The 20,970-nt window shown below is 50.0% G+C and overlaps 7 protein-coding genes across 7 annotated transcripts; 3 read left to right on the plus strand and 4 right to left on the minus strand.

Annotated features, from left to right (window-relative positions):
* Positions 1 to 841: 841 nt before the first annotated feature.
* N7519_011262 (PQ-loop repeat-containing protein) lies at positions 842 to 1,913 on the plus strand (the record flags this gene model as incomplete). The annotated part of the gene is made up of 3 exons (XM_057298035.1): positions 842 to 909; positions 964 to 1,221; positions 1,319 to 1,913. 3 exons carry the CDS (start codon positions 842 to 844, stop codon positions 1,911 to 1,913), a joined length of 921 nt encoding a protein of 306 aa, XP_057145917.1.
* A 222-nt stretch (positions 1,914 to 2,135) lies between these two features.
* Positions 2,136 to 3,097, minus strand: N7519_011263 (nuclear transport factor 2 family protein; the record flags this gene model as incomplete). Its single annotated transcript, XM_057298036.1, has 6 exons — positions 2,136 to 2,302; positions 2,365 to 2,463; positions 2,539 to 2,610; positions 2,687 to 2,751; positions 2,901 to 2,918; positions 3,091 to 3,097. The coding sequence occupies 6 exons, from the start codon at positions 3,095 to 3,097 to the stop codon at positions 2,186 to 2,188; spliced, it is 378 nt and encodes a 125-aa protein (XP_057145918.1). The 3' UTR covers positions 2,136 to 2,185.
* Positions 3,098 to 3,429: 332 nt separating this feature from the next.
* N7519_011264 (SWAP/Surp domain-containing protein) lies at positions 3,430 to 5,776 on the minus strand (the record flags this gene model as incomplete). The annotated part of the gene is made up of 2 exons (XM_057298037.1): positions 3,430 to 5,371; positions 5,424 to 5,776. The coding sequence occupies 2 exons, from the start codon at positions 5,774 to 5,776 to the stop codon at positions 3,430 to 3,432; spliced, it is 2,295 nt and encodes a 764-aa protein (XP_057145919.1).
* A 1,559-nt stretch (positions 5,777 to 7,335) lies between these two features.
* N7519_011265 (uncharacterized protein) lies at positions 7,336 to 8,495 on the minus strand (the record flags this gene model as incomplete). Its single annotated transcript, XM_057298038.1, has 4 exons — positions 7,336 to 7,611; positions 7,638 to 7,763; positions 7,933 to 7,976; positions 8,459 to 8,495. 4 exons carry the CDS (start codon positions 8,493 to 8,495, stop codon positions 7,336 to 7,338), a joined length of 483 nt encoding a protein of 160 aa, XP_057145920.1.
* A 1,689-nt stretch (positions 8,496 to 10,184) lies between these two features.
* N7519_011266 (uncharacterized protein) lies at positions 10,185 to 12,267 on the plus strand (the record flags this gene model as incomplete). Its single annotated transcript, XM_057298039.1, has 2 exons — positions 10,185 to 11,283; positions 11,312 to 12,267. 2 exons carry the CDS (start codon positions 10,185 to 10,187, stop codon positions 12,265 to 12,267), a joined length of 2,055 nt encoding a protein of 684 aa, XP_057145921.1.
* An 812-nt stretch (positions 12,268 to 13,079) lies between these two features.
* N7519_011267 (uncharacterized protein) lies at positions 13,080 to 13,414 on the minus strand (the record flags this gene model as incomplete). The annotated part of the gene is given in 2 exon segments (XM_057298040.1): positions 13,080 to 13,287; positions 13,305 to 13,414. The coding sequence occupies 2 exon segments, from the start codon at positions 13,412 to 13,414 to the stop codon at positions 13,080 to 13,082; spliced, it is 318 nt and encodes a 105-aa protein (XP_057145922.1).
* A 112-nt stretch (positions 13,415 to 13,526) lies between these two features.
* On the plus strand, positions 13,527 to 20,598 carry N7519_011268 (CCR4-NOT core subunit CDC39; the record flags this gene model as incomplete). The annotated part of the gene is made up of 6 exons (XM_057298041.1): positions 13,527 to 14,183; positions 14,234 to 14,558; positions 14,609 to 16,981; positions 17,004 to 18,424; positions 18,451 to 20,481; positions 20,533 to 20,598. The coding sequence occupies 6 exons, from the start codon at positions 13,527 to 13,529 to the stop codon at positions 20,596 to 20,598; spliced, it is 6,873 nt and encodes a 2,290-aa protein (XP_057145923.1).
* Positions 20,599 to 20,970: the final 372 nt, after the last annotated feature.

A 20,970-nucleotide genomic window follows, 5' to 3' on the forward strand; every position in this document is an offset into this window, starting at 1 on the left:
AAAGCTCAGCAACTCTTCGAACGGATTAAGGTTGGGAGAAGTCTTTACTATCTTTCTGCTATATATATCCGCCGGCCGCTCGCAGCGACTCCCAGACTCTGCGTTTTCAACTTTTAACATGTATACATTTTATAACCTTGTGTCTAGTTAATATATAGCCTTTGTCTGCTTTATTCCTTTCCACTCCACCTAGAGCACTATGTTTAAGAAGCAAGGATGCAACCTTGGAATATATTTCAAACAGTATCACCTCTCTTGGTTGGAAGGCAGATTTTCCACTACTCTTCAGTTAAACAGGAAACTTATTGGCAGCTTATTATGAAGACATTATTTATATGGAGCGCCTTCTAGAAAAGCTGATAGATAAGTCTATATATGTAGAGCTAAGATATCCTCGGTTACATCATGATATTATAAGCAAAAAAGCAATAAATAACACTTCCAAGGTTCTATATATGCACATGCCATGCTCATGTTCTTATCTACATACATATTTACATATTCTTGTATGTATCTACTAGTACGATGCACATGAGGCCCTTATGTACTAGTATAGTTCCAACCTTGGAAGGTATTTGACGCTAATCCGAACTAGGGATAGTGCATAATATTGACACCCTCTATCCAGACAGGGAGGGGTGCCCAACGAGGTACTCAAGTTTACAATACCTTGGGAATGCCTTCTTTTGTCTTTGGAAATAACAATCTCCCTCTCATGTTGATGAAGTAGAGAGAGAAACATCCGGTGTGACGACCTGGTGATCAGCTGTTGTCACGACCTCGGGAGCTCCCGCCCCCGACCTCCTCATCTGAGCTTCATACAATTTGTAAAGACACAACAATGGTCCCATTAACACCCTACTGCCGCGAGCTGGCCTCGCCAGGCATCTTCCAAACTGTGCTATCTGTGTACGTGTTCCTCAGAACTAAAACCAATAATCCCCAATCACTGACGTACCATAGCCTGATTATCCTCGGCATCCTCTGCTCATACCTCCCCCAACACATCCGCATCATCGCACGACGAAGCTCCTTCGGCATCTCCCCATACTTCATCCTCCTAGGAGTAACATCAGGGACATCGGCATTTGCCAATATCCTGGTATTCCCGTCCACCGCGCAAGATGTCGCCTGCTGCCAGGAGATCAGCGGGATTGCATGCTTCGCAGGACTACTGGGCGTCTTCCAGGTGGCCATGCAATGGCTCTGTTTCTTTTCCATGTGAGTCGAACGAAGCGCTCAAATGATTTCCGAGTCGATTCCGAATTCCCGACCGAACACCCCACACCCACACCCAGGCTTGTCTAACCATATCTAGTCTTTTGCTGTTCGTGATCTACTTCCCGCGCGCCACTTCCCCCACAGACCCAGTGAGCCCTGTGTCTTCCACCAATGGACCGACGTACCGCACCGCGCTCGCCATAACGGGGGCATGTGTACTGCACGCGCTCGTCACGATCATCATTTCCGTAGCGTTCAAGCTGCGCCAGCCGGCTGCTGTGGCGGCCTGGGCGAACTTCCTCGGTGTCCTTGCTGCGATCCTCGCGTCGATCCAGTACTTCCCGCAGATCTACACTACGTTCCGGCTGCGTTGTGTGGGGAGCTTGAGTATCCCCATGATGTGCATCCAGACGCCGGGAAGTCTTATCTGGGCTGGTAGCCTAGCTGCCCGCAAGGGTTGGAGTGGCTGGAGTATTTGGGGCGTGCTGGTTGTCACGGCCTGCTTGCAGGGTACCTTGTTGGCGATGGCAATCTATTTTGAGTACTTTGGACCCAACAACAAGCGAGAAGTTGGGCAGCTGGCTGGTCAGAATGGGGTGCTCAATGGATCGGCCTCTGCTGGTGAGAGCGCCCATCAAGAACCTGGCCATGAGGAGCGACCATCTGAAGAGACACCACTGCTTCAGAGCTAGTGAAGTGCGCTTAACAGATTTGCTGCGTGTTGCTTTTATATAGTGCTATTTCGTAGTTTGATGGAAACGAAATCCTATACAGTTCTAGAATGATCGGTGATCCAAAAAAATAAATTCTTAATAAATCGTTCCATGGGCATATCGCAAGTCGAGGGGTGTCACTTGCGACAAAACGACAGATATTTAACCCGGTCGCCTCCAAGGCATATCCTCTTCATGAGAAACACATCCTCCTGTCATGGCGTCGTGGTATTTGTTTCGGGGCCCATAATTTACTGGGCGCTGTAGATCAGACGGAAGACGTCGTTGAGCACGAAGTAGCTTCCGGCACCATCGGGCTGCAGCTTGAAGCACTGGGTGTAGTTCATGGGCTTCTGCTCCTCGTCGACCTGTTGATAGAGAAATTGTCGTTAGCTAAGAAAAGAGAAGAAGCTATGGGCATTCAACATACCAGGAGGGCGCCGGTAACAAGCACAACGATGCCATCTCCACTGGAGGGCTGGGCGTCGAAGGTGGCAATCTGGTGCTGAACCTTCTGGAAGGGCAGGCCCTAGAGTCACAAAATCAGTATTGGAATATTTCTTTCATATTGACCCCCATGGGCCAGGATTTGGGGCTGACGAACGCCGAGCTTCTCAGTGATGGCACCGACACCCTGGACCGAGCTGGTCTCGAAGGTAAGCATAGACTGGTCACGCTATTGGTTGATAATTGCTGTTAGTACACAATCACATATCGTTGGCCTGTAAGAATATCTCGGGAGCGGGGCTTACGTAGAGACCAGCCAGGCCAGCGCGGTTTGTGTCAAAGGTCTGGTAGTAGAACTGCACAAACTGTTCTGTGCAGGTTGATCACAAGTTAGAACACGACTCTTTGTGTATAATATGACACCCATCTAATGGAGAATCATTTCCACCCAGGATGACAGGTTTGTTGAGAACAGGCGCATTTCTAGATCCGAACTAGGAAAGTATGGGGATAACGTACGAGCGACGGTGTTGAAGTCTGTATAAATTGCCAAGGTGGTTAGTCAATTTCTCATCTTTATTCACATTGTTTCCTTCGTTTCCCATCGCATTGCGCAACATAGTCACAACTGCTGTCTGAGATCCAAACGATCAGGCCCCTCCATCGTATTTGAGAGGAGCATATATGAGCCAAGGAGAGAAAGACATACCAGCCATTTTGACTAAGTTGTAGAATTTGGAATAAAAGAAAGAAAAAGGTGATGCGATTGTGTTTGAAGGGTACAGAGAGTTGAGCGCGAAGGGAGAAAGGTATTTGTTGATGAGGGGTTGTGGGGCAGGAAATGTTCTGCCGATGATGCCTGGCTGCCTTATGTTGTTATTGAAGAGCCTCCCCTTGACAGGTCTTTTAACTACTACAACTGTCTCTATTTATACAAGAGAAAACATATTAAATAATCATTCATGGTTCATTCCTATTCATTACAAGTATCATTCAGGTATCGTTCCGATGCTATCCATAATTGGTACAATTACAATCATGCCCAACCTTACTCCGAATCCGAGGCGAACATGTCTTCAGCTTTGGGCCGTGGCTTCCGGCGCCGTGTTTCTGGCTCCTGCTGCCCAGCTGATTGTTCAGATTTGTCAGATGGAGTTGGGTGCTGAGGTGGGTGCTGAGCTAGCTGCTGGGTGACCTCGGTTTGGGTATCTTCAACGCCCGATGACGGCGCCTTGAGCATGGGCTCCCCGTCAACATTCTTCAAATCACAGATTTCCATTGCGGTCCCATCCTTTCCATTCACTGATTCGTCCACTGCGTAGACAGAGGTAGATGACTTGTTCTCATTCGCAGGGTGAGTAGGGTCAACCTTTCCACCACGCTCGTCATCAACTGTCTTCCATCGACTCTTGCTTTTGGCAAATGCAACAGCATTTTGCTCTGCCTGGGTCTTCTCCGTCTCCTTTTGCTTCTGTAATTCTGCCTCTGTAAGCGGTGGCCTTTCAAACACTTGGGTGAAATGTTCCTGGTTTGATTGCGTAAAACAACACCACCCTTCCCACTGATGTAAAAGGGTGCCAACACTGCGCTTCCACTTTTCTGCTTTCATTCGTCCCCATTTCATGTCCTTATCGAGTCGGCCAAGGTGTTCAAACACCTTGCGTGAGCGGAGGGCGTTTTCGAACAGCTGGCGGTATCGCCATGCATGGCGGACGCCACTAGTTGCCGACGCCGAGAGAATATCGGAGATGATGTAGAGACCGACCAGCTTGGCCGAGGACATATCCAGTTGTTCGTCGGATGGGGTTGCATTGTCGGTATCTGTAATCGCTAGTCTAGCAGCACTTGTTTCCAAGTCCAGATTTGGGTTGGCGCCGGTGTAAGCTAGTGGGCGAAAAACGTTGCGAATAGCCATGTCGACAACCTCAGGCGCCCCAATTGCCGCGTGATTGATGGCGAAGGCTGTGACTCGCGAGATATCTCCACGTCGGAGCTTCGCATGGGTCGTCGGAAGTCGTGCAAAAAGATGAGTAAGCTTGGCCATCTTCAAGGGGTTCAAGAAGTTAGGTTCATCGCTGTGGGAGTTGGATCCGTCCGGAGGTGCTCCACCAAGGTTGCGCCTTTCATGTTCTCCATCTGAATCTTCTTCGTCAGACGAGTCGTAGTCGGGGTGTGAGACAAGTTGGTCCATGCGAGTGGCGTTCTCAAACTTAAGATGCTGTTTGGGGGGTAACCAGAGCGGAGCACCTTCAAATATCATCGCCGGCTTATCGATGTTCTTTTTCTTGGGGTCTGTGATGATCTGCCACAGTTTCCACCGGTAGTAGACACCACCTGGCGACCTCGGATCAAACAGCCAGGCCCACTTTTCGTCCATCTGGACTTCTGGCCGACTCATCAACAATGCCTCAAATCCAGGACCTTGTTTCACGAGTTGCTCAATAGTCATGTGTATCTGTCTTAACTGTCTTATGTCTGTCGGTAGCTCCACCTGCACCTGCATGGTTGGGCCACTTCTACCAACGCTTGGTCCATACGAGCTTGGGGGTGCAAATCCCCCGCGATGTGGCCCTGGGGGTGGAGCTCGGCTCAAGCTTGTGCCGGAACTTTGTGGAATTTCTTTGGCGCCAAACGGATGAGAAGTAGTAGTCGACGAGAGGCCGGAGGGCAGATGCATGTTTGAATTCATTGCGGTAGAGGAAAGATGTCGGCAGAGGGTCAGATAGTAACCCCAGCCAAGATATTTGTTTTGCAGCGTGCTGACAGCTGTTTCGATATTAGAGGCGGGCGAGTCGCTTGCGAGGGTAACGAGCGCAGAAGAGGACTCCCGATGGGTTGGCAATTGTCCGGGTGGGGTGATAATCTTGACATTGTCCACAGTCAGGTTCGAGGGGATCAATGCCTTGATCACAGATGGAGATGTCCCCGGAGGAAGCGATGCGAGGTACAAGGTGGGTTTGGGAGCTGCCCTCTCCTCCTCCTCAAGTGCTCTGTCGGCTTCAGATGAAGTAAGCATGTTTTCAAATTTGAGATGGTCGCGACGGGGAGGGGGGGAAAGTTTCGTGAGAACGTTTGTGTGAGAGTGAAGGCGGCGGGGGCCCTAAGGGTCCATGGCCACTGCCGCGTGAAGAGGAAGCTGCGAAATGACGCCTGGGAGGACCACCCCCCCGGCCTCTAAATGTATTTGATCCTCCATCCAATGACTGGGGCACGACTGAATCATCCTCTTCGAACGACTTCACAAATTCTTCATAGACTGCAGCTGTCTCTGCTTTTTCCCGGGCGCGTTTGGCCTCCGCTTCGGCCTTCTGACGCTCAAAAAGTGATTTCTTTGGAAGCGCGGAGAGTTTCGCCGAGACGTCGGGGAAGCTCTTCCCCTTCGACTCGTCTGGCATGATGAGAATCAGCGGTAACTGCAATGAAACTAGCCAGTCTCAAATACAAGCAGGACGAAGTTATTTGAGAAAAATCAGACGGATAGTAGTTCTAGAAGAGCTGTAAGAGTAAACCTCTTGATCTCCGGATAACTTAACTAGGCTATAGTAGGCGGTCGGGCTTCATCCAATCACCGGGCGTTGTCTATTGGCACGTGCACGGCAGTATACTTCGCGCTAGTGTAGGCGGTGTGAGCTTAGGAGGTCATATAAACCGGGTTTATAGTCACTATGGGCACCCCTAAGTACCCCTAAGTACCCGGGTACAGTTCATCTGGCATGATGAGAATCAGCTGTAACTGCATGGAACTAGTCTGTCTCGAATACAAGCAGGATGAAGGTATTCGGGGAAAATCTGACCGATAGTGGTTCTAGAAGAGCTATAAGAGTAAACCTCTTGATCCCCGGATAACTCAATTTCGCTATAGCAGACGGTTAGGCTTCAGTAATCACGAGGCTAGTAGCATATGATTTATCGCTAGAATAGGCGGTGGATACCCTTATAGTCGAGTGAGATATGTAGGGCTTACAAGGACGTAGGACCTACGTTCATAGTCACTATAGGCACCAGTATGTACCTATAGGTACTATATTAGTGTATTTGGTATCAGCCTGCATATAGCACTTGCTCTATCATGGAGTACTCTGCTCCGACAAGATTCTCCGATGATGCTGAATACGGCAGACCCTGCGGTACTGGAAGTTCAAGAACAGTTCGCAGAAAGTCCATAGTAGCCGCCTCGCTGGCGGTTACACAGTGTAATGAGGAGGCCTGGCAATAGGAATAGGAATCCGCGCGATCACTTCACGGCTATTATTTACTCGTGGGAGAAACACTTTGTTAGTTAAAGCCTCACTCTACAAACTTAAAAATACCAGGGCAATAGCCTTGTGGTACTACTTAGCTGGCGATCCGTTGGAGTTTTGTTGGTCGTATCGACATATCGTTCAAATAAACGATCGGTCTCGTTGAATCTAGCTGCCGTTTGATAATTGTGATTAAATTAATAATAGACCTAACTAGGTACATCCATCGTCGTAATGTGTTTTGAAAGAATTCCTCGCGGAGTGTTGGGTTGGTGGATAAGTGATGGGAGGAATAGACCCATGGAATAGATGATATGCTTCTAGCAACAGCGAGTGTCTGGAGAAACTTTACCATTGGGAAATCAAAATATGCTTCCTGTGGGTTTACTTATGAGTCGACCGAAGGTGGGAATAGATGAGGTTCGCTCCATGCATGCCAGATAGCGCCGAAGACTGCCAAGCCCATAACCGGTACCTATAGGTCCTCTTGGAATCGTGGTTCCTATGTCAAATCAAGGAATTTGTGTTCTGTGCTAATACAGGAATGGCTGGGTATACAGACAGAATCGAGATGTTTGAGTCTCAATTTACACCGAGTCACAGGTTTTACATTCTTCTAGAACAAGGAATATGCGTAAGTACATTTGGAGAATTCTTACGCTGATAATAGATTGACAGAGTAGCCTAACATTTCCTTGATTCTTCAATTTGTCTCATCGCGCATTCGGCCTCGTCTCCTCAACTGTCTCGATTGTTGCAGTTGTAGACTTACTTTGAGCACGCTCCTCTAGCACAACATCCTTCCCCACGGAAATTATGACATTAAGCTCAGTGTTCCGGTGGCTATCCATGGCATCTTTATTAGAGACGTTCACGTAAACGGGAAAAGCCAATGCGAGAACAAAGCCTATCATTCGGATTCCATGGCAATGTGAGCATTCTTGTTTGTCTGCAGAGTGCACAACGTTAGTACTTGAAACTTGGAAACCCTAAAATCCAGGATGCGCAAACAAACCACAATAGCCATCATAGGAGGAAAGACCATGCCACCTGAGATGGCTGCAACAAGTAGAGAGCCACCGCGCATCGTGTGGCGACCAAGGCCACGAAGAGCTAGAGAGAGAATGGTTGCAAAGCAGCACTGTTGATAAATCTCGTTAACGACAGGGCTCAGTTTACTGATTCATCATGTACTCACCGACTTAAAACATAGAACAAGGATAACCATCGCCACTGAAGTATAGCCCCTTGTGGTCATGGCGGCCACCGAGAAGACTGCACAGAGAATTAAGTATACTGTCAGCATATACCGAGGCTTGAATGCTTTCGTCATCATCAATCCAGTAGCCACGAACTGTTGAACGCATAGAAGCCCTGCGCAATGGCAAGCAAGTCGGCTAGGAAAGCATAGTTAGCCTTCATTATATAGACATAGCCTTCTCTGTGTCACCTACGATGGGCTCCTTGGATTATCAACGAAAATAGAGGTCGGAAACAAGGTAGTCTTTATATCTAAACCCCGGATTTTCCCCAGCTTTGCAAGGAGCTGTTTGAAATATCCGGTCGACTATGGCTCATGCGGTAGGGTCAATTATTGGTCAAATATTAGATCGCCCGATGGATGGCCGTTAAGACTATGGACGGAGGTTCTAGAGGGAAATCAAGAAAGCGAAATTTCTTTTGCGTCCTTGCAGACACTCGAGTAAAGTGGAAGACCTTCTATACATCTGATATCTAGTACAACATATGTGTTGCGCGATAGAGTTGGATCTACATCGGATCATCGCCCCTACTCCACAAACTGGGGCCCTTGGTGGACCAGCTCGAATGTCTCACGGAATGCAGCAATGGGCTCCGCGACGCAGTGTGTCATGCTGATCGACCGGTCTGGATGCCCAGAAGAGCGTATAAACGCGATTATTGATAATATGGAATGCCTTATTAGCGTGTATATATTGACTTTGTAGATCTATAAATCATATTTCATCTTCTTATATCCTATCACAACATTTGGGTCAGATTCCTTTTTTTTCAGGAATAGCTGATTTGGGCTTCACCTTCCTCGCTGCATATGTTATGTAATTCTTTGATGGAGGAACCTTGATTGATTTAGGCGTGATTAAGGCTTGTATAATCTACCTAGGTACGACGTATTTAGTAGGTAGGGCACCAATAATCGTTCCGGTATTTACGCAATATCAAGTCTACATCTATGGAGTTCTATGATATTTGCTGATATAAAGAAAGGAGAATATGGAGAACTCTTTGGCAACGAGTAATTGGCCCAGTTGCAAGTGAGTTGCATAAAACATAAAATATTGACATTCTACAACAACGATCTATGTTGTAGATGCAAGTCATGAACTGAAATGCCCGTACATAAGGGCAAAGCGGAAACTAAAACCGTGTCAGATGGAGCCAGAGGCCCGTTACGCAACTCCGAGAGGGGCTGGACCTTGAAACGGTTGATCCTTACGGCCATTCCTCGGGCGAACGCCTGTGTCGAGACCGGAATATCATACTCTTCTCGGTAGGAGAGAGAGGCCTTCCATGGATATGATAGTCTCCAAGCCCTACAACCAAGGTACCAGTGGACGAATCAATTTTTGAGATCAAGAAATAGGTCCATCATCTATTCAAACGTGCAACATACTTTCCAGCAACATCTGTGAATAGTGTCCTAGGCGACCATCAGCTCGCATTCAAGTCACCATCATAGGTGAACAATTTTGCATTTTTTCGGATTACGATTATTCAAGATATTGGGTTCGAGATATCCGCTCTGGTGTCTGAACGCCCGGATTCACTTGAAATTGTTTTTTTTTTTTCCTCGCGAACCCGGCCTCGAGGTCACAGTTGTCCAGTTCGTGGATTTCAGCTCCAAAGACATAAAGAGGTTTGATATTCTCGCGTTGCGTGGCGAGACAAAGGAAACGTCGCAAATTCGATGCTGAAGCAAATAACATTGGAAAGTCTAGAATTAGAAGCTGGAATCTGTATTCGGTAAATGAGTGACGGAGAGAGCAGAGAATATCAAAATAGCACAATATTGCATGAGGAGAGTGGCGAAGCCAATTCAGGCCCACCGCAGACGGGATGGGCTCGCTAGTTGGTCGCCCTAGTCGTAGTAGCGTAGAGGAGTCGCAGACATGGAGTAGATCATAGTACATTATATGAAGAGTACGGAGTAACCAAGAGGATATTTTAAAGAAAGAAAGGGGAAAAAACAGAAAGTAAAGAAAGCAAAGAAAGCAAAGGAAAAGTGCAAATCAGAAAAAAGCCAAGAATTTCAGTTGGTCCGAGTGGTTGACTTCTCTTCCCCCCGACTCCCCTCAGTAAACTCGTCACACTAAAGTCTCAAACTCCTCCCTTCCCTTCCCCAACTTGACTTTCTCATCCATCTCTCTCAACTGTAATCAACTCCATCCTTCCAAGGTTACTCCTTAATATCTCGAAACTCTACTATATCTGCTTCCCCATTCCTCGCCCTATCTTCGCCGGGTAGCGAAACGGATTGATCAAACAACAAGGTGGCCCGACAGGGCTGCCAGACCGATAGGAAATGTCTGGTCATATCTCATCGGAGCATTCTCGCTCTAATTCACGATCCTCTCACACTCCACGACCCTCGGGGGAATCGACCCCTCGCCACTCCTTCGGTCGCACCTCCACCCCCAATCCAAATGTCTTCGCCGACGAATACTCACTAGAAACCATTGACTCCGACCGCATCGAACGCCCCAACAGCCCTTCTTCCATCGCATCCTCCTCTACTCTTCGTGAAAACAACCAGTCAAGGACCACTAGCACGGCCCCGACCGAGAATGAGAACCCTTTTGGCGATGACGCTCGGGTGTCCTTCGATGAACCTCATCGGTCAAGTCTGCCCCAAAAGGGGTACGCTTTCGCCAACAACCGTAATTCTACTTCCTCCCTCAACTCGACGCCTTCTATGATCCAGCGAAATCAAAGTGTTTCTTCTCGTTTCTCGATTCCCCGTGCTCTCAGCCCCTACACCGGAGCGACTGGACCCAGCCATCCATATGGTATGTATCCACAAGTTGGGGTTAGCCGGTCGCCCAGCGTAGGTAGTACTTCGACGATACGCCCAATCGAACGTCCTCTTGAAGAATCAACTGGTCCACAGCACCCCTACGCGATGTACTCGCAGAATGTGGTCGAGGAAGGAATGGATGATGATATCATCCCAGTCGGATTTCCAGGCCACAACCCACCATATCAACCGCCCGCTGGTCGCCCGGCTGATGATGTGGGTGATATCATTGGACCGGATGGTCACGCAGAGCCGCTACCACCTTATTCGCGATATCCAACTGGTGTCGTACCCAAACCTCCAGGGGCCGAGACGGCTGCCGATCTCAACACACCGCCGGAAGAACAGCGACTCAACAATGAAAGCCCAAGAGTGCCACCGGTTTCAGAAACCTCATCAAGGGCTTTGGTGGCTGACCATTCCGGCGATGCGAACGATGGTGGGAACGAGGAGGAAAGAGTCGCTGCGACCACAGGCATCATGGCCTTCGAAGAGAAGCTCAAACGCAAGGGGAAAAAGACCGCATGCTGTGGCCTGCCAGTGTGGACGTTGGTCCTCATTGCAACTGTTATGCTCATTGGAGGGTGTATTGGAGGTGTCATTGGTGGTGTTCTGGGAAACCAAGAAAGCTGCAGACGCCGCAAAGAAAGAAGACCAAGAAGCTCAAAAATCAAGTGGCTTGCCGATTATAACGGTCACTGCAACTCCCCAGATGGATGCGTCCTTGATATCTACCCCCACAAATATCAAAGAAATCCCAACCGGCCACTTTATGGTCCCTTCCGGTTATCAGAATGGATCGGGACTTTGTGTGGACGAGTCGAACTACGGCAAAGCCTGGAAATGCTTGCAAGCGCCTAGCAAAGTTGGCATTTCTATCGGCGAATCCCAAGGTCACCATTCCATTGTTTTCGACCACGGTACTCCAACCCCGACGTTTACATATGGTGCCCAGGCGCCATATTGGTCTGCTTCACCTACACAAGCTTTGAGTATGGCCATTGATACCACTGATATTGGCATGGGCCCTGCTCTGTTCTTCCTTTCGCCGTTCGACAAGCTGGTTATTGTCCCAGACGATACATTCTCTAACACCATTTCCAAGCGCGCGTGGGTGGAAGACGGGTGGGCAAATGCAAACGCCTACAAGAATCTAAAGCAGACTGCAGAAGTCGGGGACAAGCCGTGGTTCTGTTGGTGGAATAACACGATGATGGAGTTCTTCTTGTACGTTAACCAGTCGACGTCATATTCCTTGAGCGCCACCGCTTCCACCAACAGCAACATGCCAGCGAGCACAGCTGGCTCAACCCTTGACTCCAAACGCGACGACTCCATCCCCGATTACCCACGGAGGATCAAGATGGAGGAGCGCCGAGACGACCCATCACGCGAACCTCCCTACTGTCAGCAAATGCAAATTCGCAAAAACGGGGGTTTGGCGCTTCTCTCGGGCAACATCATCAACATCAAAGAGAATGAGCCCACACCGACCACTACCTACACCAATTATAAAGGTGGCACTGCCCAGACATACACTGCCCAGGCATCTTACGCCAGCCCGTGCTACTGTGTGTCTCTGACAGACTAGCCGGGCTCAACCTGAAACAATATCATTTATTCATTGTGGTCCCTCCTGCCGTGGACCTAGGCGTTGGCGTTGGACTGGCCAGCGAATTGGTCTCAAACTCATGTGCACATGATCGTCTTCCTTCTTGACTGTGTGATTTTATCTTTCTTTCGTCCCCGCAAGTTATTGGCCTTGTGGCATGTTTCATTTCTTGCATTATCCGTGACCATGCGTCCCCCTTCTTATTTTGCCCACTGTCATTGCGGTATGACATGATCCTCATTACTTTGCGAGTTATTCTTTCCATCTTTTCTGGGTTATATTTGCTCTATCTGTTGATCGGCCCTTCTTCTGGTTTCAACTGGCGTTCATAGGATTGGTGTGGTTCAGGTACTGCGATATGCTTGATCATATATCGTTCTCATCTACTATCTTCTTAGGATGTTACGTTGAATTTTATCCTGTCTTAGCACTTGATGGAGAACAGTTCTATCATCATCTCCCCCAATCATATTGCAAGATAGATGATATATCTTGGTTACGTACGTACATATTTAGGTACCCTATGTAAGATGACATAGCGTATTGGATATCAATGGGAATTTCCGCCCATGAATCTCTGAACAAGGACCTTTATGTATATGAGAGTGGAAGCCGATATACACCATACTCTAATATAGCCAGGATATTCTCAGACTACCTTCCGTATCGTAGGTTTTTTTTCATTAGGGTAGGTAGACATAGCCTTCACGGACCCGTGCAGCGACGTGTGGGTGGACCCCCGGGCCGCCAAATTAGATGACTCAGCTGCGCATCACGTGCCCATAAAGGCGTCACACGTGACCATCTTGCAACACCAGCATGCAGGTTGGAAAACGGTGGGCAATGACTAGTAAGGGAAGCAAAAACCGCACGATCATCAAGCCTAAAACGGTGTAAAGCTCAAGCAACCCTTTGATAATTGAAATACGGCAGGGTGTGTCTTGTATCGCACCCTGGTGCCTGATTGGGAGCTCCCACTCGACACCTGAGGCAGGCACACTTCCGACAACTCGCACCTTGCACCCCATTCCTCTTGTAACCTCTCCATCTCATCGTTCCCCCATCCATTCCTCTCCCACAGTGTCATCTTCTTTTTCCCGATACCCTCCTTCTCTCGATATCGCATGATCTCGCGTCTATTTCATTGATCTGCTTTATCGATTTCCCCCCGTTTATTGCGCCTGTGTCTCTTAAAAATCTGTCTTTGGACCTCCAGATCAAATGATCGCGTCTCCTAGATGACCTTCCCTCCCCCTCACCCTTCCGCCCAATCGTCGATTGCTTCTGGCACCGATAAATCTTCTTCGACCAGGACCGATATTGGTGCCTGGGGTCGGTCCGTGTCGCAGTCCGGCGCACGTCGTGGGTTGACTCCACTCGCGACCAACATATCCTCCGCCGCTCCCCCCACGGCTTCCCGGGGCTTGGACGCAGGCCTTGGGGTTTCGACACCGTCTTCTTTCTCCGCCGTGCTGAGCTCTGCCAGGGGTCTCTCCGGTGGAAGTCCCAAACACACATCTTCGCCCTTCACATCATTGCAATCTGGCTCGCAACAGCACGCAACAACCCTCTCATCTCCTAAATTCCGAGCTCACACCCCTTCCATAGGGTCCCATTTGGCCTCTGCTACAGGCTCCACCCCGGGTGGAGGAGGTACTGGGGGAGGAGGTGGTGGGCCGGGATCTTCCAGAGGCGTCTTCTCGCCGCTCTCGTCCGGAACAACCGTGAATTCTCCCACAGGCTTCGCTTCTGACAAGCCGGGCTCCACAGCTGCCCACTCGAGTCAATCGTCGCTCACCAAAATCTCCATTGCCCAGGTATTCCTGTTGCTGGATTCCATTACAGAGAAAGAAGGAAAAGAGAAGTGGGAGACAAAGGCTGCCCAAATACACAAGGTTGGTGGTGCTGCCACATATCTTCATCTACTCGATTCTAACAACCGCAGCTTGTGACATCGAACGGAATGGAGGTTTTTTCCAAATACTTTCGCCGCCTCCTAACAGGAAATGCGCCCCAAATCTTCCCGGGCGTCAACAAGTCCGTTGAGAATGCGGGCAACTACCCTCTCCTTGTCCAGGAGCTGCAGAAAGTGTCCTCGGACATGGAGCAGTCTCAGAAAATCGCAGAGACAGTAGATACTTCTGAAGGAGATATCTTCCGCGACTTCGACCTGTCTACTTTCTTGGATCATTTCCGACTCGACCCAGTCGTCAAGGTTGCACTTGCCTTGGCCTTTAAGCTAACTAGCAAGTCAGACCTTCGTGCTAAAGGTATGTTTGCTTCTTTCTGTCTCTGGATTAGTTCTAACCACACCCGTTAGCCGATGCCATCCTCTCGAATTCCATTGCCCCTTTCTTGCAGAGCTTGGCGAGTCCTACCGAAGTGACCAAGGATTACTCTAACTCCTTCCTTGGCATGACGATTGAACGTTTCATCTTATACCCTCCCCGCAACTTTACCGACGATGTCAAGGCGAAGCTGGTTTACGCCGCCAATCTGCGATACCAAAAACTTGGCTTGGATATGCCATTCGAAGTTTCCTCTGCCCTACAGATGTTCAATTTTGTCAACCCTCAATATGTCCTGGTGCGACAACTTCACGCCAAGGGACCTCGTGCTACTGCAAATATCGAGACGATAAGTGAAGTGCTTAATTCAGACCCGAAGAACTGGAGTGAAGAACATCTAGCCAGCGCCCTTCTCTTCATGATCTTGTCGCAATATTGGGAACAATTCTCGCTAGAGACATTCTTAAGTGCATATAACGACAAGCCAATCAATTGGCCCCTAGTGTTCCGCCACTTCGATCGTGAGGGCCTCCGAGTGGATCCGAAGCAATTCACCAAATTGTACAGCGTTCTTTCCGCCATGTCGGTCGACGACTCGTCTTTGGATGTTCAAAAGCTTTGGGGTGGAGACTGGGAGCATCGTGATACACAGATGTCATTCCTGACAGCTTTTGTGGCCTCTCGGATCGACCCATTGCAGATCACCAATCTTCGCGCAACCTTCCCCGCTGACTTCTTCGAGGACGCACCTGATATCGTCAAATTGCAAGGCGAGCGTGCGGCAAAGTCACCTCTTCGGTCCATGGACGCTATGAAGGCAATTTTCGACCTTGCCTTGTTCTCCCAGGCTTCGTGGGCTGCGACAGAAAGCCAGCTCCTTATAAAAGCGGTTGTTCAATATGATCTGCCTGTTTTCCTCGTTTCTGCTCTAGCTATTCCGCAGCCGTGGTCCAGTGTCCAGCAGAGCTTCGTGCTGCGCACATTCATTGTCTTCATCTCAAAGCAAGAGGATGGGTATCAGCTTGCTCTCCACGGCGCCTGGCGACAAGATCGACAGTGGGTAGCAGAGCAGCTTTTCACCACTTTCACTCAGGATCCCACGTCCACCGCTGTGATCTACGAGCACGCCGCTGCGTACGGGTGGCTCGATTATCTCCTTGGGTTCACCAACGGTCTTGCCCTCGATCTCGCCTGTTACTCCCACCGCAAGAGTCCCTTTGACCTTGAGCAGTGGGTTCGGAATGCCGCTCAGAAAGGCGCCATTGATATGGGTGGTCTGCTTTCTAAGTTCCTGCGAATCAAGGCTGAGGACGAATTGCACGTCCAGCGGAAGGAACAGTCTGCTCACCAAATGGTCAGCCTCGCGGTCAAAACTGTTTATACGCTTTTGTCTGTGTTGGAGGAATACGTCGGGGACCGCGAAAATCTCACACCTGTCCAGCGCATTTGCATTCAGACATACCCTCGCCTGATCAACTACGGTGAAGGATTCGATGATATCATCGACGCCAATGGCGAGAACGGTAACACGTTGCCCGACTCAATTGACAAGCAGATGCAAGAGCTCTTTGGTAAAATGTACCACGAGGAACTCTCGCTGCGTGAGATGCTGGAGTTGATGCGAAAATACAAGTCTTCGCGCGATCCCACAGAACAAGATCTGTTCGCCTGTATGGTGCACGGCCTGGTCGACGAATATCATTGCTACCACGAGTACCCGCTAGAGGCTCTGACCAAGACCGCGGTCATGTTTGGTGGCATCATCAACTTCCGTCTTGTTGACGGCATCACTCTGAAGGTCGGCCTCGGTATGATCCTCGAGGCTGTCCGCGAGCATGAACCCCACGACCCGATGTACAAGTTCGGCGTGGAAGCGATTGAGCAGTTGATCAACCGTCTTCCCGAGTGGGCTGGTTTCTGCCACCTGCTCTTCCAAATCCCCTCTCTTCAAGGCACCCCCATCTACCAAAAGGCAGAGGAGGTGCTCCGTGAACAAGGAAACCAGATCGGCGAGGCGGAGACAGGACCCTTCGATGGACTCGCTTCTGTACCTCTCACTAATGGCAATTCTGTCGGCTCCCCCATCGGCGATGGCTCCGTGCGCAAGTTCCGTTCTATTCAACTTGATCCACCTCTTCGATCTGAACTCTACGAAGACCCGGATGAAGACATTCAAGACAAGATTCTTTTCGTTCTTAACAATGTTTCCGAACAGAACATTGACGAGAAACTTGAGGATCTGCGAGAAGTTTTGCGTGACCAACACCACCAGTGGTTCGCCGCATACCTGGTGGAAGAACGTGCCAAGTTGCAGCCCAATTTCCAGCAGCTCTATCTTGACCTTCTTGGGCGCATTGGCGACAAGATCCTCTGGGCCGAGGTCCTGCGGGGAGACCTATGTCAGCGTCGCTAAGTTGATTAACTCAGAAGGCACCTTAAGCTCGTCTACCGATCGCGGCCACTTGAAGAACCTCGGTGCTTGGCTTGGTTCGCTGACTATTGCTAAAGACAAACCTATTAAGCACAAGAACATCTACTTCAAGGGCCTACTTCTGGAAGGCTATGACACCCAACGCCTCATGGTTACGATCCCCTTCACCTGTAAAGTTCTTGTGCAGGCTACCAAATCCACGGTCTTCAAGCCCCCCAACCCCTGGCTGATGGATATTTTGGGCCTGTTGTTGGAGCTTTATCATTTCGCCGAATTGAAGCTCAATCTCAAGTTCGAGATCGAAGTCCTCTGTAAGGACCTTGATCTTGACCACAAGACAATTGAGCCTGCAATCGTCATTCGCGATCGCGCTGCTCATGTCGAGGAACCGCTGCCTACTGTTAACGCCCCAGAGGGTCTTACTGAGCCATTTGAGGACTTGTCCCTCGGCGCTATCAACCCAGCCATCCGGAACGAGAGGTTGTCTCCGGCAGCCATCATGTCAACACTGCCGAGCCTTGACAAGATTCTTGTTCTGCCCTCCTCGGCCAGCAGCATGGTCGATCCCAGCATTCTCAAACAGATTGTGCACACCGCTGTCGAGCGGGCCATTGCCGAGATCATTACTCCTGTCGTTGAGCGCTCTGTTACCATTGCGTCCATTTCCACCGTACAGCTTGTCTCCAAGGACTTTGCTATGGAACCTGATGAAGAACGCGTGCGCCATGCCGCGGGCATTATGGTCCGACAACTTGCCGGTAGCTTGGCACTCGTCACCTGCAAAGAGCCTCTGAAGGTTAGCATGACTAACTACATCCGCATGATTCAGCAAGACTACTCCGAGCAACCTATGCCCGAGGGCTTGATTCTTATGTGTGTGAACGATAACCTGGATGCTGCCTGTGGCATTGTCGAGAAAGCTGCAGAAGAAAAGTCGTTGCCTGAGATCGAGAAGGTGATTGAGCCTCAATTGGAGGCTCGTCGTCGCCATCAGGCCAGCCGCTCTAACGACCCCTTCATTGATCCTTCAATGAACCGCTGGGGATTGTTCATTCCGGAACCTTACCGGCAAGCGCCTGGTGGTCTAAACAAGGAGCAACTCGCCATCTACGAAGAGTTTGCCCGTCAATCTCGCGGGCCGGCGCCATCCACTGATGCATCGGCCGGTCGTCAACTCCCCGACGTGCTTGGGGAATCCTACCCTGCTATTCCAAACCTTTCCACCCCGGCTGAACAGCCCGCCATTCCTCACAGAACTCCCCAGGCGCAGCCTGCTATCTCTCAAATGCCCCCCGTTCAGACCAACGGGTTCCTCGACGCCCAAAGCCCCCGGGAAGAGTGGAAAGCCTTGTCTCCGACCTCCAGCAGTCTGCTCGCAGCGCTCCTGAAGAACACGTCAAGGATCTTGGCAGAGACAGTGCGGTTCTTCAAGAATACAACCAGGCACTGCGTACCATCCTCCACTCAACGAATGGAGAGGAGCTGGCACGACTGACCTCTTTGAAAGTTTGCACCCTTCTGTATTCCCAGCCCCATGGTTCTCTTGAGATTGAAGTTCTCGTGCACCTTCTTGCCAAGCTGTGCGATATGTCCAGTCTCATTGCTCGGTACACGTGGGCACTGCTCTCCGAAGTTGATGATGAGCACATGTTCAATGTGCCGGTCACCGTTGCTCTCATTGACGCAGGCCTCCTGGACATCCGCCGGGTCGATACGAACCTGACCCGACTCATTCTATCCAGGAATGTTCCCGCTTTGGAGTTGCTGGGCAGCCTGATGGACCGCGTTCTCTTCAATGAAGAACCCTCTGCCCTTCGATCAGACTTCTCCGGCAGTCTAGATGCCATGAGCCAATGGCTTGCTGAGGATGCAAGCGTTGCTCCCGGTCTCGAAATCGTGCGAAAGCTGCGCGAGTCTGGTATTCCCGAGGTCGTCAACTCTCTCCTTGGCGACCAAGCCAGGTCCAAGCGAGACCAAATGGAGTACATCTTCAGCGAGTGGATCGGTATCTACAAGGCCCCCGGTGCGACTGACCGCACATTCCACTCTTTCCTTCAGGACCTCCACAACCGCCAAGTGATGAACAACCAGGAGGACTCCGCACTATTCTTCCGTCTCAGCATCGACATTTGCGTCGCCATGTTTGAGCATGAGTCTCAGAACCCCAACGGCAGCCTTGACGAGGCCTTCCTCTACATCGATGCCCTCGCTAAGCTCGTGATTCTTCTCATCAGATTCCAGGGCGAGAGCGCTGGCGCCGTCAAAGCCAATAAGGCTACGTACTTCAACTCCATTCTGTCTCTCTTGGTCCTGGTTCTCAATCACCACCAGGTCATGAGAGGAGAAGCTTTCAACCAGCGTGTATTCTTCCGTCTCTTCTCAAGCATTCTGTGTGAGTATTCTATGAATGGCCTCCAGCACACGGAGCAGCACCAGGGAATGATCTTCGCCTTGGCCAACAAATTCCTCTCCTTCCAGCCCCGTTACGTGCCTGGGTTTGTTTATGGCTGGCTTTGCTTGGTCTCCCACCGGGTGTTCATGTCTGACATGCTCAACATGCCCGATCGTGCAGGATGGGCTCCTTACTGCGAAATCATGCAAGCATTGCTGTCCTACATGGGCGAGCAACTAAAGGCTGCCAACATTACATACGTTGCTAAAGATCTTTACAAGGGCGTTCTCCGTATCTTGTTGATTCTGCACCACGATTTCCCCGAGTTCGTGGCTGAGAACCATTTCCAGTTCTGCAATGTGATCCCGGCTCATTGCGCTCAGCTCCGTAACCTTGTCCTCAGTGCATACCCCTCGTCATTCCAGAAACTTCCTGATCCTTTCCGCGAAGGCTTGAAGGTCGAGCGCATCGAGGAGATGCGGGAAATTCCCAAGATTGCCGGTGATATCGTTGCTCCTTTGCAGGCTGCCAACATCAAAGACATCGTTGACGGTGTGCTCCAAAACGAGAGCATCTCCGACCCTGCTGTTCGGCAGCTATGCGACGCCATTCTCAACCCCGAATCCAAGGACACTGGCCTCTTCTTTGTCCCCGTCGAGGTGGATGTTGTCCTTGTTAACGCGCTTGTCTTGTATATTGGTCAACAAGCTGCAGTGGAGCATGCATCCAAGGGCAACACCCGCAGCGCCTTTGAGAACTCGACTCACGCAGCTCTTCTGGAGAAGATCGCCCAAGTTCTGCGACCTGAAAGTCGCTACTACTTGCTTAGTGCAATGGCCAACCAGCTCCGCTACCCCAACAGCCACACCTACTTCTTCAGCTTCACGATTCTCCGTCTGTTTGGCGTGGACTACTCTGAGCAGGATGACTCGGATATCCGCCAGCAAATCATTCGTGTGTTGTTGGAGCGGCTGATTGTCCACCGCCCGCATCCGTGGGGTCTAATCATCACCCTGCAGGAGCTCCTCCAGAACCGGAGCTACTCATTCTTCCGTCTCCCCTTTATTCAGGCGGCACCTGAGGTAAGCTTATCACCAGTCTTTCACAATCTCGCGATACTAACTCTTCCTCAGATTGGCCGTCTTTTCGACGCTCTTCTCCAGCACATCCAACAACAGAGCCCTCGCCCCATTGCCTAGGCTTCTCTCGGCTTCTCATCCTCATCCTCTTCTTCCATATCTCTCCTCTAGTTCTTTCTCTGGTAACTCGGGCGGTACAGGAGTACTTCGTTGCATGTAATTTTCACGGGGTTCTCTTCCGCGATTGCTTTTGCGTTTTTTTTTTGCCATTTTTATCTTATCAGTTTCATGTTACGGCAGGGGTTAGCCGTGGTGATGGCATGCATATTTATTTTTCTCTTACGATTTCCGCATGACTTGAGGTTCCATGATATTTTTTTTTCGCGTCTCATGCTGCCCGCGACCTGTAATGATAAGACTGTAAAAGCTGGAGTTGACGGCGTCGTCATTATCTGCATAGGGCAATGCCAATTTACTATTCTAATGGTCATT

Source organism: Penicillium mononematosum (assembly GCF_028829835.1).
Source record: "Penicillium mononematosum strain IBT 11891 chromosome Unknown utg000005l:1.0-9366267.0:1.0-9372171.0, whole genome shotgun sequence".
Classification (NCBI taxonomy): Eukaryota; Fungi; Ascomycota; class Eurotiomycetes; order Eurotiales; family Aspergillaceae; genus Penicillium; species Penicillium mononematosum.